At 41.5% G+C, this 15562-nt stretch overlaps 1 protein-coding gene across 5 annotated transcripts in view; it reads right to left on the bottom strand.

Moving 5' to 3' along the window:
- Positions 1 to 15562, bottom strand: part of CACNA2D3 (calcium voltage-gated channel auxiliary subunit alpha2delta 3) — a 797511-nt gene that overhangs the window by 298944 nt on the left and 483005 nt on the right. For all 5 annotated transcript variants that reach the window (XM_033926567.1, XM_033926568.1, XM_033926569.1 and 2 more), the window contains exon 12: positions 8893 to 8971. In XM_033926567.1, the coding sequence (XP_033782458.1) occupies positions 8893 to 8971 (79 nt within the window). The remainder of the gene's footprint in view (positions 1 to 8892; positions 8972 to 15562) is intronic.

The raw sequence follows: 15562 nt of genomic DNA, 5'->3' as shown, positions 1-15562 counted from the left end.
TTTTTTAAACTTATTTTCTCTCTAAGAAAATCCTAAATGTTCTTTATATTGGTCATTGGATCTTGATTGCATGAGTTGTAATATCAATGCGTATAAGAGCTTCCAGCAGGAATTTGCTCTGTGGTGATGGAAAAACAAACAAACCCCAAACCATTTCTAAACTATCTTGGTTGGAAACTGAAAAGTTCCCAAATGTATATTAGCCAACTGCCCTTGACAACTTACCCTCGAATTGTTTAACTTTGATCCCATGCAGTAAACCTGTATTTAAAGATGTACTATATAATAAGTAAAACAAATTGTTCGTTTGTCTAGAAATTTGTTCAAAGGCTACTTATGAAGCAATGACGAATGCTAAATTATAGTGCAATATTAGATGATTAAGAGGAATCTTCAAGTTGAGTTCTTCTCATGAGCTGGACTGAAACGGCGGTTAGCCCACTAATCCGTGACTATACGGACGGTGCCTGATGAGATGCATCACTGATGTCACGTCTGCCAGAAACTGAAACAAAACTTTTTTCTCATGCACGCACGTACATATAAAACGATGCACAAAAATCCTTCCCTAATCGAGTGAGAATAGCAAGAGCCGAAGCGTGCATCAATTGATATTAGAATTATTGGTGAAGTGCAGGAGAAGAACATAAGAACATAAGAAACGCCTTCACCGGATCAGACCGAGGCCCATCTAGTCCGGCGATCCGCACACGCGGAGGCCCATTGAGGTGCTCCTTTTTGGCGACCCGGATTTCCCGTATCCCTCAATATGATCTGCAAGAAGGTGTGCATCCAACTTGCCTTTGAAACCCAGCACTGTATTTTCTGCCACCACCTCCTCCGGGAGAGCATTCCAAGCGCCCACCACTCTCTGTGTGAAACAGAACTTCCTGATTTGATCAAAACCCTTTAATATTTTAAAAGTCTCTATTAGATCCCCACGCAGTCTTCTCTTTTCGAGGGTGAACAGTCCCAGTTTTCCGAGGCGTTCCATGTAGCTTAAATTCTCCATGCCTTTGACTAGTTTCGTGGCTCGCCTCTGTACCCTCTCCAACAGAATTTTATCCTTCTTAAGGTATGGAGACCAGTGTTGGACACAGTATTCTAAGTGTGGTCTGACCATTGTTCTGTAAAGTGGCATTATAACATCTTCCGACCTACTCGTGATCCCCTTCTTAATCATGCCTAACATCCTATTTGATTTCTTCGCTGCCGATGGCTTTAGGGTTCTGTCTATCAGCACCCCCAAATCCCTTTCTTGTTCGCATTTGGCTAATGTCACCCCCAACATCTTGTATTCATGTTCTTTGTTTTTCTTTCCCAGATGCATCACCTTGCATTTGTCTATGTTAAAACTCATCTGCCACTTTATCGCCCACGTTTCCAGCTGATTTAGATCTTTCTGAAGATCCTCACAGTCCCTTTGAGAGCCAACCGCCCGACATAGTTTTGTATCATCCGCAAACTTGATTATATTACAAGATGTTTCCTCTTCCAGGTCATTTATAAAAATATTGAACAAAATGGGACCAAGAACCGAATCCTCAGTTAACACAACCAGTCGCAGTTAACACAACGTCACAGCGCAGGCCGTCACTTATATTTCACTATGGGCTCCTTTTACTAAACTGTGTTAGCGGTTTTGGCGTGCGCTTAGCGTGCGCTGCATTGCCGTATGTTCTAGACCAGGAGTGTCCAACCTTTTGGCTTCACTGGGCCGCATTGGCCAAAAAAAATGTTTCTGGGGCCGCACAAACACACAAACGCTGCAGCAAGACAGAGGAGGGAGCTGGCATGACGGTAAACACCCGGGGGCAGCAGAGGAAAACACTGCATCGTTCTCGACCGGGGCCTCACAAAATATTTCACGAGGCCGCATGTGACCCTCGGGCCGCAGGTTGGACACCCCTGTTCTAGACGCTAACACCAGCATTGAGCCTGGGTTGGTTACTGGCGCGTAGCGTGGGGTTACCGCGGGCGGCAATGCTGCCCGCGCTACAAACACTAGCTCACCTTAGTAAAAGGAGCCCTATATGTCACTTAGCACGTTTTGCACTTTCAACTGTGGGAGAGAGTCCAGGGTTGTTTGCACTATCTAACCCTGTGTGGGTATAAGTGACAGCCTGCGCTGTGACAGTCTAGCGACTGGTTGTGTTAACTGAGGACTTCTCCTGCACTTCACTCTAATATCAATTGATACACGTTTCGGCTCTTGCTATTCTCACTCAATTAGGGAAGGATTTTTGTACATCTTATTGGGACATTCTTCTCATTGGGTTCAACTTTTTGATGCACTTAGAAAAAGAACAATTCTGTAAGGACACAAAATACACAAATATTTTTAAATAGCGTCTAATTTCTCAAGATGCCAAGAAATTGTTTGCGGTTATATGTATGTCCAAACTAGCCCCCTCTTCTACAAGCCACATGGCAACAGCCCCCAAGCCCTTTAAATCTCTATGAGCTTCGGGGCCGTTACCGCACGGCTTTGTAGAAGAGAGGGGTAAGATACCTTAATAGCAGTGTAGGAATAAATTCATACCATTCGTATCTCAGATCAATAGATCATCCTGACATAAAAATCACATGAAGACGTCTACACTTCAGTTTGAGGAATTTCTGGATTAGTGCTTTCTTCTAATAGTTTAATTATTTGAAACTAAATTGACGAAGAACGAAGAGAGAGAGGAGACATGATTGAGACATTTAAATATATCACGGGTCGTATCGAGGTGGAAGAGGATATCTTTCGTCTTATGGGACCTTCGTCCACCAGAGGGCATCCACTGAAAATCAGGGGAGGGAAATTTCATGGGGACTCCAGAAAGTATTTCTTCACTGAGAGGGTGGTCGATCATTGGAATGAACTCCCACGGCAGGTGATTGAGGCCAACAGCGTGGCAGATTTCAAAAATAAATGGGATATTCATGTGGGATCTCTAATGAGGTAAGGGCAGGAGGTTGGGGGAAGGGTCACTGGAGTGGGCAGACTTGATGAGCTTTGGCCCTTTTCTGCCGTCATTTTTCTATGTTTCTATGTTTCTATGTGTTAGCAGCAGATTTGAACCAGATTAACCAATTTAAGTCTGGGCAAGCTAAGACTGTGTCCATAGAGTGGCGGAGCACACAGCTGCCAATGAAGGAAGCCTGGTTGGTTCAAATACCACTCCTGATCCTTGTGAACTTGGGGAAAAAAACACTTAACCCTCCATTGCTTATGGACCTTCTTACATGCTAAGCCAATTTCTATCACACAGTATTCTAGGCATATTTCAATGATCTTTTTTTTTTCAGGTTGTGCACCAATGTTCACAATATCGCGCATTATTTGATAAAATTCTATAAAAAACGCTTATAAACACCTAGATCAGCCTTCGAAAATTAAAAATCAATTAAAAAAATGCCAGTAGGCACCTACCACATTGATGTAGGCGTCTACACCAAGGCACCTACTGATAAGTAGGCAGGGTTAAGGAAGGATTTGGGGCAGAGTTTGGATGTGGATAGAGTTAGGAGCCGGTGTTTTAGTCCAAGAAAGCCCTGGCTTCATAAACAGGTACCTAATACGTACATGTCTTCCGACGCCCAAGTCAATTTATACGCCGCTAGGTACGATTCTACAAACATCATCTAACTGATGCTGCTTTCGTAGGTGCTGTTTATCGAATCTGACCCTTTTTGCCTATTTAGGAGGAGCCAAATGTTTCCATATTAACTCTGCATTAACCAGTTAGCATGCCCATTCTCTGCCCATGACATTCTTCCTGCAAAAAAATATTTTTAAAAAAATAGCTAATGGGTGATTTAGCGCACATTGACAGGTGAACGACCTCAAAACACTTTAATGCAGGGGTGTCCAACCTTTTGGCTTCTCTGGGCCGCATTGGCCAAAGACAATGTTTCTGGGGCCGCGCAAACGCTGCAGCAAGACAGAGGAGGGAGCCGGCAAGACGGTAAACACCCGGGGGCAGCAGAGGAAAACACTGCATTGCCCTCGACCACGGCCGCACAAAATGCTTCATGGGGCCGCAGGTTGGACACCCCTACTTTAATGCATTTTGCAGTAAGCCATTTTTCTGCTTAACGTGATTTAATAAAAGGGCTTCCTAGACTGTAAGCCCTCTGGAGACATGGAAATACCTAATGTTACCTGGAAGGAGCTCAGTTTGAAGCTGCATAGCTACAGTGATTATCTCTTAGTAGAAAGAGTACTCGGAAGCTTTGCAAAATTACATCAGGATGACTCTTGACCTTGGACCATGTACTAAGGCAACCTTTCTTTATAGAAAATTGAGTAAATCTGAGATGTCTCTGGGTGAATAATGTGATATAAAGGGACTTGAACATTAAAGTGTATATAAATATGAAGGCGTAGAAAAAGGAGCTGTAACTCAGTATAAGACTGAAGATCGGCAAAGAAAATCAGAGGAGATTAAAACTGATAAAAGAAAAGCAGTTTAACAGCATATAATAAGATATAATCCATCAATCCGCTTGCAATTCCAGCACTGTACAGCTTTGGAAATGTATACTAGCCTCTTAAAGAGCTTAAAAAACTGTACGTACAAGCTAACCCATAAGAATGTGTATACTGAGAGGAAAGAGTCTTATAGAGATTGGTCATACAAAATGCTATCATAAGCCTCCATTATATTAAATAGCATGAACAGACTCAAATACACAAAAATTAACGCCAGGAACTGGTCTCCATTCTTAACTTGGACTAGAAATCCAATGATGAGAAGCAACGAATGAGACTCACCAACTCACAGAGGAAAGGCAGAAATCAAAATTTGTAAAACGTGGAAAAAAACAAGTGGCAAAAGTACAGATACAGTGGGGGATAAAGTATTAATTCAGAAAAAAAACTGCACTGATCAAAAAGTGACATAGGAATGGTTAAGGAAAGGTGGAAATCTGCCTTTAACGTGCTCGCTAAACCGGTTCCAGGATTAAAACATATCGCTGAGGTCTTTTTTGAGTTTATTTTAGCAGCCTCTGATACTGCCAGGCAAATGTAGTACCACAAACTCATTCGTATTAAAATGAGTACTCCGAGGGATTCTCTATAATCGATGAGTGATTCTCTAACCTCGTTTGCAGCCAAAATATACCATGAGGTCTCATCTGTCATTGCTTTATTTTCCGATCAGTGCCTGAGCGCGGATTGGCTAGGGCACTGACTGGAAAGTAAGGTTTGGCAACAAAGACACCTCCCCCCATGAGATAGCCACTCTCTCCTGCCACATCGCACAATCATCCAGCACTGCTACTCCCCCCAACCCCCCATATTTACATTAGGATCATGGCCCTAAGAAATCTGTGGTGATTGAAGAGGACATGATTAGCTGGAACAGTCCAATTTCAAATGACTTAAAGGTCAATGTAAGAAGACCAGAACAGGAGCAAAGCTAGTCATTGCGCGGAAAAAGAAAAGATCCTCAAGTACCAGGAAACGTAATTAGAGATTAAGAACTATTTCCAACTATTTTGGCTGCTACTGGTCTGAACAAAAAGAACTTCCAAGCATGCCTTGATAAATTATCACTAAATATTGCATCCTATGAATTCCAAAAGGAAGCTCCTTTTGGTCCTACGCAAGGACCAAAGTAAGCACTGGCAGTAAATTTGAAACATAGAAACATAGAAACATAGAAATAGATGGCAGATAAGGGCCCACGGCCCATCTAGTCTGCCCACCTTAATGTCCCTCCTCTACCTTTGCCCTGTGAATAGATCCCATGTGCCGATCCCATTTGGCCTTAAAATCAGGCACGCTGCTGGCCTCAATCACCTGTAGTGGAAGACTATTCCAGCGATCAACCACTCTTTCAGTGAAAGGTAGAGATCATATCCCAAATACCCTAACAAAATAGGAGTGAGGTTCATTACTCCTATTCATGTTAGGGCTAATTCAATAAGGAGCCGCTTAGTTTAAGGTAACAAGAAGATGTGCAAATTTTGGAAGGCTAATGATTTATGCATGTAAGTGATCACTTAAGTATGTAAATCACCCCTTATAGAATCCCAATTAGTGGAAATGACTACAGCCTCGGCACCCTCAGGTTGTGGGTTTGAATCCTGCACTACTCCTTTTGACCCTGGCCATATCACTTAAACTCTATTGCCTCAGGTACATTAGATAGAGTAGGATTCCACCGGGACAGTTAGGGAAATTTGCTTGAGTATCTGAATAAATTTGTAGGATTTGCGGAATATAAATCATAAACAAACCAAAAAACTAGAGGAAAAGGGTAAAATGTGGTTGAGGCACATAGGTATACACATACATTATAGAATGCTATGATTTGTGCATGCTCTATTGTTCATCCTGATGTGGAATTTGCACCAGTTCTAGGGCTGGGATAAGTGAATGTACCTCTTCTACACATATGAGGAAAGGCTAAAAAGATTAGGGCTCTTCAGCCTAGAAAAGAGACGACTGATTGAAGTCTACAAAATCCTGAGTGGAGTAGAAGGGGTACAAGTGGATCGATTTTTTCACTCCATCAAAAACTATAAAGACTAGGGGACACTCGAAGAAGTTACAGGGAAATACTTTTAAAATTAATAGGAGAAAATTTTTTTTCACTCAGAGAATAGTTAAGCTCTGGAACACGTTGCCAGAGGATGTGGTAAGAGCGAATAGCGTAGCTGGTTTTAAGAAAGGTTTGGACAAGTTCCTGGAGGAAAAATCCATAGTTTGTTATTGAGAAAGACATGGGGGAAGCCACTGCTTGCCCTGGGTCAATAGCATGAAATGTTGCTACTCCTTGGGTTTTGGCTAGGTACTAGGGACCTGGATTGGCCACCGTGCGAACGGGCTACTGGGCTTGATGGACCATTGGTCTGACCCAATGCTTATGTTCTTATGCTAGTATTATATAAAGAAAAGTAGCTGCCTATGTTTCTTTATAAACATGCTGGAAAAAAACATCATAACCAGTCCCTTTGGTAGATGCCTATTTTAGAATTATCCTCAGAATGGGCAAAATCAAAACATTTGGAGGCTTCCCTATTATCAACGCCAACATTACAAGCCTAATCATGGTAAAGAGTAAGGGAGAATAGGATATTTCTTTCCAAATCTTCTCTAACATAGGTCTGTGGTTTACGATTTCCCTAGTTTATGATTTTGAGTGGGACAAAGTCTTGGACAGTCAGTCTCCCAAACTACTGCAACTTCCATCAAAGTTTGAAATCGCATTGAGTCTTGAAGCGAAACCTCTTTCTGTCTCCACCTCATCATATGGAGCATTTATTTGTTTATTTGGTTTTATAGCCCATCCTCCCCAAAGAGGAGTTATGGAGTTGCAATGTGCAGTTACAATCACATTAGACCAGAAGTGGATCTTGTTTATTGCCAAAAAAATCATCAAATCAAACGATTAGAACATGGTTGCGTTGGCTGAACAGCTATTCCATCTGACTTGAATACATTATCATCCTATCTGAGATCTCTCCTCCAAAACTCTTGGGGCTGATTTATTAGAAGATATTCTTCTTATTATTTTTTTCTTATTTTTATGATTTGATGATTTTTGGACAATAAACAAGATCCACTTCTGGTTTTGCATTTTGACTTTGGATTGTGGTATCGAAATTAATAATTTTTCAGTTACACGAGACTACATTTGGAACATTGTATGGAGTTACAGAATGTACTGCATGGGATACAATTGTACAAAATTATAAGACTACAAACATTGTATAAAGAGTTCTGATTGTTCCAATTAACAACGTGGAACCCTCAGAATAAGAGATATAACTATTAAATACCAAGAACCATCATTTGCTAATCAGTTTATATAAGTATTCTTGATTATTGCAAATGAATTGGGGTAATTTTGCTGTAATTATAATTTGATTAATTTGAATTAAGGGATGGGGATATCGGGACGTACGCAGGTGAGGCTGGACTCATTTAGAGCACTGGTCTTTGACCTGGGGGCCGCCGCGTGAGCGGACTGGTGGGCAGGATGGACCACTGGTCTGACTCAGCAGCGGCAATTCTTATGTTCTTATGTAACTATCTGTTTCCCCCTTCTTTTCTTCTCAACTCACTTCAGCCTTCACAAAGACTTGGGGTCACAAACCGCAGTTCTCTCCAAAACTCAACTACAACTGGCCAGTCTGGCCCCTACATGGTGCAGCTAGGTAATTATCGACACTCTATATCAGGGGTGTCAAAGTCCCTCCTCGAGGGCCGGAATCCAGTCAGGTTTTCAGGATTTCCCCAATGAATATGCATTGAAAGCAGTGCATGCAAATAGATCTCATGCAGATTCATTGGGGAAATCCTGAAAACCCGACTGGATTCTGGCCCTCGAGGACCGACTTTGACACCTGTGCTCTATATCCTAGAATTGATGACTATTCAACATTCTCAGCCTAGCTAATGTTACAATATTATCAATGAACCACTGGCCAAGCAAAATCTTTAAAGCTCTGGTCAAAATCTCCTATACAGTACTCCCCCGCAAATTTGCAGTCTGCGATTCGCGGACTCAGTCATTTGCAGTACTTTCAGACCGCCTCTTCCGGCCTGGCCTGCCGCCACCCCTACAGCCCTCTCCCGCCTCTGATCCGTTCTTGTGATGGTTTCATTTTCAATGAGACAAACTGTTTTAAAGTTCTCTTGACTTACCTAGGCACCCGCCGCCGCCCCTGCAGCCCTCTCCCGCCTCCGATCCGCTCCAAAACCACATCCAATATTCGTGGTCTTTCAAAATTCACGGGTGCTCCTGGAACGGAACCCCGCGAATTTCGGGGGAGTACTGTATAACAATATCTTTCCTATTGGTCTTTTATAAGGATTCAGACCCTAAGTCATCAGATCTTATCACGAATTGGAGGAAAACAGAGTTTCATTTTTAAGGACCGCTCACTAACCTTTGTTAGCACATGCCATCCATTTGAGGTTATCAGCAAAAGCAGCTTCTCTTCCTATTAAATATGTAAACATGCGAACCTGAAAGTAAGGAACAAAATCAATTAACATTTATTGCATCGATGCACGGTTTTAAACAAATGCCATGACATTTTGTGTCTGGTAAATCCATCCCATGCATTTAGAGGATAATTGGATATAGCACTTTCCACATGTAAAGCATGTTTTACGTACAGAAAATCGCTCTTAAAAATTGAGTAGCGTATACATGAATGAAATGTAGGCTCATGAAAAGATCGGGCCAGATTCTAACTCAGTAAGCACTTAGGAAAACAGCATCTATCACATGTAAATTAAATTTAGACACCAGTTGCAGAGCCACACTTAGCGGTGCCTACATCAACGTAGACGCCAGTCGGTATAAGCAACTTAGACATCGGTATATTAAGTCAGGGTTTTCTCGGCTTAATATATCAATGCCTTAAGTTAGGTGCTTACCACAATCCACCCCCAAACTCCACCCAAAAATCCATGCCTAACCATGGCTACTTACTAGTAGGTGTGTTGGTGTAGATGCCTACATTGAAGTTGTTGGTTAGACACATAGGGTCGGATTCTATAAATGGTACCAGCAGCAGCGGCCACCTAAAAAGCAGTCAACCACGCAAAGGTACCATTTATGGAGCTGCGGCTTTGTGAAGGGTAAGTGCCAGAAAAGGAGGCCAGGGTTTTAAGGGTCGACATTTCTGGCGCCTACCCTTCATGTGAATCGTGGCTACGAAGGCACTTTGTGATGCTTAAAGCCACTTCTGACATTATCCACGTCTGCCGTGGCATTAGGGCATCATAAAGCGCCTCCACAGCTGCAATGCAGGTGCCGGTAGGCGCCTACATTTCTTTTTAATGATTTTAATTGCTTTTAAATGGCATTTTCCACTTAAGTTGGGCGCCAGTAGGGCGCCTACCAGTATCTAACTTAAGGTGCCTTTTATAGAATATAAGCCCTATGGGCTAACTGTATTTTAAACCAGTTTTTAATTGGTTTTAAAATGGCACTTTCATTAACAGCGCCAATTAAGACAATGAAAAAAAAATTAAGTTAGGCACCTAGACTGGCACTAGAGAGTTGCATGGGGACAGAAATCCCACCCATCCCCGCCATGATCCTCTCCGTCCCCACCTGTCCCCATCAGGATCCTCTCCGTCCCCACCTGTCTCCGTCAGGATCCTCTCCGTCCCCACCCATTCCTGTCAGGATCCTCTCCGTCCCCACCCATCCCCGCAAGGAATTCCCTCCATCCCCGCCCGTCCCCATAAAAAGCAGCAATTACTTCTGACAGGATCATCAATTCCACAGTTTCTTTTGTGTTTGCGCTGCTGTTTTCCTTGTGGAATCTCTTTGGTGGAACCCTTTTTTTGTTTTCTATTCAGGTAATTAACTTATAAACCCCCTCTTTTACTAAGGCTGACATGTGAAGTCATCATGTGACATCCACACATGCTCAGAGGCATTCCAGATGTGGCCCAGAGCACGGCACGCTTCAAAAACCTGAACAAACAGCTGATTGTTTGTTTTTAATCCATCTGGAACATCAACCCCCCTCGTAACATCATCACATACCTGAACTTGCAAACTGTTTAACCCCAACCCCTAATCACTAACCATGAACACTCTATTCAATTTACGGAATATGTCTACTTCTGTGCAAACAGCTTGGCACTTCCTGGCCTTGCAACACACAAACTGTCGTTAACATTATTAATGTCATCAGATGTATATTGCTATTCTCTATAATCGTTGTACGAGATGTACACTGCTATACTCTTTAATTCATTGTACGTATAGTTTCTCTTTATTGTATTTACAGTTTCTTATATTGTAAACCGCCTAGAAGTCGCAAGATAGCTGGCGGTATATAAAAATAAAGTTATTATTATTATTATTATCTGGTCACCTGGACATTCCTCCAAAAAGAGGACTTGTCCAGGTTTTCCCGGATGTCTGATAACTCTAGTGTTTATGTTTATTGAAAACTTTATATACCGCCTATATATCAAAAAAGGATCCAAGCCGTTTACAATGCATAATAGAAAACAATTTTGAAAAGAACTCCACTCAAAATAGAAAAGAACAGAACCAGAGAAAAAGAATTTTAAAACAAACATAATATTCCAGAACAATCAAAATATCAATAATAAAAAAAATTAAGACAAACCAAAAATTTTATTAAAAATAAATGAATAAAGTACGGACTGTAGTCTCAAACTCATTTCTTCAATTGCAAAAATGGGCTTTTAAATGTCTTTTAAAATTTATATACGATTCTTCTTTCTTCAGTTCTGTGGGCAAACTGATCCATAACCGTGGAATTAAATACAAAAATACACAATCTCTAGTTGAGGCAAGAGGGGCCTTCAAAATATGAGGAACGACTACCCTATTGTCATTCAGAGTGTACAATTACAGAATAGAGTTTTATGCATGCATGATGCTGTTTACATACATGACTTTACACTTACCCATGCAGAGGGCAGTATTCTATAAATTTATACATGCAATCGGTGCATATATTTAAGTAGTCTGTTATGAAATGGGGGAAATAATGTACATTTACATATTTATACCTTCCTTAGAGTAAATATAAATGTATGTGCAGGGAAGAGTTCTGGGTATATAGGCACCTATGCTGCCTTTATAAAATATCCAAACAAAAATTCCCATCTTGCGGAAAAATGAGGGACTCTCAGAAGTTTCAAGTTTATTAAAAATTTATTGTACACGCAATGTCAAGTACTTCAATGCGTATGACAATTTAAAAATAGGAGACAAAAAATAAAACAATTTAATACAAATAAATGTATAGTATATACGATACAAAAGGAGAGGGGGATGAACTACAATCTTTAAAGATAATAAAGAAACATTTAGGGGAAAAAAACCCATCTGGAGGGTAACAAAGAATAATCATGAAAGCATGGCTAAGCCTAAAAGAGAGGATAAGGGAAATTGCGACCTATACATAAGGTCTGATTAAAATTAGGAATTAGAGCATAAGCATTAATAATGGATGTCTCAAATGCGTCCTTATACAAGAACCTTTTTTAAAGAGCTTTTGAATTTTTCTAATGAGGGTTCATCACGTAAGTAGTTTGGTAGGTTGTTCCAGAGCAGAGGTGCTATAACCGAAAAAATAGAAGATCTCCTAGTACCTATTACTTTTTTTTTTTTTTAACTTTATACTTTATTGATTTTTGTTACTAAAAGATAACAAAATACAGGAAAATAAACAATGTCATACATTAAAATAAATCTTATCCGGAAAAAATATACATCAATTCCAGTCCACATTAATGGAGTCAAATACTACTACACTTTAGTTATAAAACAAAGTAAAAATAGAGTATTCCTGGCAGGCAAAATAGGCCTCAATCAAATAAGTCACTTTTTATCTTCTACCAAATTAGTATCTGAAATTTTCTGCACAGGTTTATCTTTCAAGAAATTTTCCAACTGTAATGGATCTACAAAGATAAATTTGTCATTCCCACATGTTACAAGGCACTTACAAGGGAATTTTAGGAAAAATGCAGCTCCCAAAGCCAAAATTTGAGGTTTAAGCTGTAAAAATGACCTTCTCCTAAACTATGTCTGTCTGGACACATCTGGAAAAATATTCAATTGTCCACAGAACAGTGATTTCTTCTTTACAAAGTACAATTTAAGAATTTGCTGTTTTTCCATCTCCGATTTAAAGGTTACCAATAATGTGGCACGTTTGGTTATCAAATCTTTAGAAGATTCTAAAAATTGAGATGTTCAGACTATCTGGTGAAACCAGTACCTATTACTTTTAAAGAAGGGATAGTCGTCAAATGCTGTTCTGTTGATCTAAGAGTCCTAAAAGAAGAATATGGTATCAGAAGACGACCCAGAGTAGGAGCTCATAGAAACATAGAAAGATGACGGCAGAAAAGGGCTATAGCCCATCAAGTCTGCCCACTCTACTGACCCACCCAATTTAGTCTGTGTGCTAATGACCCAACTCTTTAACTCGACCTTCTTAGTGATCCTACGTAGGTGTCCCATTTATTCTTAAAGTCAGGCACGCTGGTGGCCTTGACCACCTGCACTGGAAGCTTGTTCCAGCGATCTATCACTCTTTCCGTGAAGAAGTACTTCCTGGTGTCGCCATTAAATTTCCCTCCTCTTAAATATTGTATACAGTCAAGCAAGCTCCAAAACTGTCAATCATCAGTCCCAACAGTCATCATTTTGTACACGTGCATCAACCCTACAAGAAGATAGATTAATAAAATCATAGTTTTCATCAAAAACATAATCTCCACCACATTTGTGTCTTAAGTCCATCAAGATGAGCTCCGTGAAGCCATATTTAGAACTCTGAAAACCACAGGGTCCATAGCAATGGCAATTATAAAGTACTTAAAATAATTGTACCTATCTTCAGATTATGAAAACCTTTCCTGGACTAATTTGCAATTTAATTGTGTTCTAATCCATGCTCCAGCTTCACAGAATCCCTCATTTATTCACCAGGGGCCTGAAACTGAAAGGATTTATGCTTCTAAATTTGGATCCCTTTTACTAAGCTGCAATAAAAATTAAAAAAAAAAAAAGTGGCCTTAGTTCACTCTTACCTGGGTCTTTCCTGCATTCTAAAGCCTTTTTTACAAGAACCATAAAATGGCTTCCTGCCCCGCTCAGGTCATCAGTCAGAAACCATGGGCTCCTTTTACGAAGGTGCGCTAGTGTTTTTAGTGCACGCACCGGATTAGCGCGTGCTAGCCGAGAAACTACTGCCTGCTCAAGGGAGCAGCTAGCGTGCGCTATTCCAGGCGTTAAAGCCCTAACGCAGCTATATCTCAAAAATGCTGCAACAGGATACTTGAAAGACACCAAAAAAATAAGCAGCTGGGCCAATAGACACGTCCCCAAGCACACACACAGCAGCCAGATATTGTCCCACAATTTTAAATAAACAGTGAAAATAATAATACATTTTTGCGGTACGCCCCCTCAGCGTGGAGAAGTAAGCTAACAGGGTAGGCAAACAAATGTCCCTCACAGGCTTAAATCCAAGTGCCATGAGCCTAATCAGAAAGCTCACGCGTGCGTGCTTAATTAAAGTGGAACTTAAAATGCAAAAATCACTTCTTTTAAACAAAATAGCGGTGGAACAATTAATGGCAAAATCGCTGAGTGAAGCAAGAGAACAGTCCCAGCCCCTCGGAATATTGTTAAAGTAAAGAACAAGTATTTAGCTTGTTCCAGCAGGTAGTTCATTTAGCGCCGGGATGAAAGAAGTTACTTAAACGTCATGAGTGGTTCAACCCAGCGAGATTTCGGGGACTTCAAAATGCCCCTTCGTCATGAACCAGCGCTAAACGAAGTCCGTGAACAAGAAGCCGCCAACTTGCAACGGCTGCCAAGGCCAGACGTGAAAAAGAGGCTGGAGGGAGGAGCTTCCGGAGCAGAGGGCTCTCGGCAAGAAAAGCAGAGCGGATGACGTCAAAAACCTCAAATGAAAATCTGCAGGTAAAAAAAAGCATGAACGGCATCTTTCTCCTGCACCCGCTTCCTCGTACCTTCAAAGTTGCAAAGGCAGCAGCGTCTAGGCCAGGGGTAGGCAACTCCGGTCCTCGAGGGCCGGGATCCAGTCGGGTTTTCAGGATTTCCCCAATGAATATGCATTGAGAGCAGTGCATGCAAATAGATCTCATGCATATTCATTGGGGAAATCCTGAAAACCCGACTGGATTCTGGCCCTCGAGGACCGGAATTGCCCACCCCTGGTCTAGGCACCTCCTGATCAGAGGATCTATCAGACCTGTCCTACCCCACTCTGATGCTATTTCCTGTATCCTCGAAGATGAGAAAGGTCAGAGGGAGCTGGCAGGCAGCGTGCAGAGACATTGCTGTGCTGCTGTTACTGTCCAAGCCAGGGGTAGGGAACTCCGGTCCTCGAGAGCCGTATTCCAGTCGAGTTTTCAGGATTTCCCCAATGAATATGCATTGAAAGCAGTGCATGCAAATAGATCTCATGCAGATTCATTGGGGAAATCCTGAAAACCCGACTGGATTCTGGCCCTCGAGGACCGACTTTGACACCTGTGGTCTAAGCCAGGGGTAGGGAACTCCGGTCCTCGAGAGCCGTATTCCAGTCGAGTTTTCAGGATTTCCCCAATGAATATGCATTGAAAGCAGTGCATGTAAATAGATCTCATGCATATTCATTGGGGAAATCCTGAAAACCCGACTGGAATACGGCTCTCGAGGACCGGAGTTCCCAACCCCTGGTCTATGCAATTTCAAAGGGAAGCAGGCGAGGAAGGAAACTGCAGGGAGAGATGCTAATTGCGCTGCTGACAGGGGTGGGGAGTAGTGTGTGTGTGTCTGTGGGGGGGGGGAGGGCTTTCAAAACATCGTGTGGTCTTTTATGTACAGCATCTTTCGGTGTGTGCCAACAAGATCACAACTGTGCCTATGAAATTGTGAAGTATGCGCACATTTTAATACATAGTCTCTCAAGACTAAGGCCTTCTTTTACAAAGTCGCACTAAGGGTTTTAGCATGGATTTAGACGCTGACCGTCCATAGGATAACATGCACGTGTCGGTGTTTAGCATGTGATTTTTTTTTTTTTTTTTAAA

This window comes from Geotrypetes seraphini, chromosome 17 (assembly GCF_902459505.1).
Source record: "Geotrypetes seraphini chromosome 17, aGeoSer1.1, whole genome shotgun sequence".
In the NCBI taxonomy this organism is placed as follows: Eukaryota; Metazoa; Chordata; class Amphibia; order Gymnophiona; family Dermophiidae; genus Geotrypetes; species Geotrypetes seraphini.
Note: the sequence above shows the minus strand (reverse complement) of the source record. Positions and strands in the feature narration are given on the sequence as shown.